This window comes from Tupaia chinensis, unplaced genomic scaffold, assembly GCF_000334495.1.
Source record: "Tupaia chinensis unplaced genomic scaffold, TupChi_1.0 Scaffold000020_1, whole genome shotgun sequence".
NCBI lineage: Eukaryota > Metazoa > Chordata > Mammalia > Scandentia > Tupaiidae > Tupaia > Tupaia belangeri.
The window spans coordinates 574,854-576,156 of NW_006159450.1; the positions used below are offsets into that span (position 1 = coordinate 574,854).

The 1,303-nt window shown below is 64.1% G+C and overlaps 1 protein-coding gene across 1 annotated transcript in view; it reads left to right on the forward strand.

Moving 5' to 3' along the window:
* Positions 1–1,303, forward strand: part of TRIP13 (thyroid hormone receptor interactor 13) — a gene marked incomplete at its 5' end in the record, with an annotated part of 22,317 nt that overhangs the window by 17,120 nt on the left and 3,894 nt on the right. The window contains one exon of the mRNA XM_006140129.3: positions 901–1,054. Coding sequence (XP_006140191.2) covers positions 901–1,054 — 154 coding nt within the window. The remainder of the gene's footprint in view (positions 1–900; positions 1,055–1,303) is intronic.

Sequence of the window (1,303 nt, forward strand, 5' to 3'; positions counted from 1 at the left end):
GTCCCTGTTGCCGGAGCAGGGGCTACTGGGGGCACCAGCAGGGTCCTGGGAGAGCTGCCCCACCTGCCTCTTGATTCCCCTTTACCCTCCTGCAGGCAGACCCAGGCATGCTGATCCTCCTCGACTCCCTCCCTCCCTGCGTCCTCAGGCTGCATGTGCTGCTCCACATCCCCCCAGCCGCCTGTTTTCCTGGGAACTTCCACAACACATGGCACCCTGCCGGCCCTTCCGTCTTCCCATCACTCGTGCAGGGCTGGGCTTTGGGAGGGCCGAGGGACACCTGCCCTGGTTTCTTGCATGTGTCACCCATGTTCCTGGCTCAGGCCCCTCTAGGTGGCTCTGTCCCGGGCTGGCTTTACTGTCCCCATGCCTCCATGACAAGTGGGCCCTGGCTGGGCCTCTACCTGCACGTCCCCCAGCCCCACGCTGCATGCTCACCTGGGCAACCCGCTCCTACACGGCAGCCCCTGGGACACCAGTGCCCACGCTGGCAGCTCGTGCTGGGCCCCGGCAGGCAGACCCAATGGCGGTGGCGCTCTGTGTGGCACTGGGAAGCCGGAAGAAGCAGGAGGCAGCAGTTCCTGGGGCTGGAGTGTGGGCACATGGTCAGCTCAGTGCCAGGGGGCAGGGTCGACAGGACGCTGCACAGAGGCGAGGAACAGGTCGCGGGGTCGAGAGCTTTCTGAAGTGCAGGGTCAGCCAGGCACGGGGCTGGAGCGTGTCGGCGCTGTCGCTTTCATCCCGGGTGCCCAGGGGAAGGGGCACCGGGGCATTAGACCCTGGGCAGCTGAGCCTCTGCCTCCCACTGGCAGGCCCCCACCGGCTGTCCCTCCTATGGCCGTTACACGGGGAGCTATCACTGAGGCACGCGCTGACGTCCTTGCTCCTCGGCCACCACAGGCATTCCAATGTGGTGATCCTGACCACCTCCAACATCACCGAGAAGATCGACGTGGCTTTCGTGGACAGGGCTGACATCAAGCAGTACATCGGGCCTCCCTCCGCGGCAGCCATCTTCAGAATCTACCTCTCGTGTTTGGAGGAGCTGATGAAGGTTGGCTGACGACTCTTGACAAGTCGTGTTCTTAGCTGGTGCTTTCCGCACATCCGCAGTCGGTCGTCAAGCCTAGAATGAGCCAGCTCCAGTGCAGGGTCCGGGCTACCTTAACTGGAAATCACAGTCCCACTGTGCCTGGCGCATTGGACTGAGTCACAGCTGTGGCCACGGACTGGGCACTTCGGCTCTGGGGCTCACGCTGACCATCTGCTCGCCCTGAGCCCACACACGCAGGCGGGCCCTTAG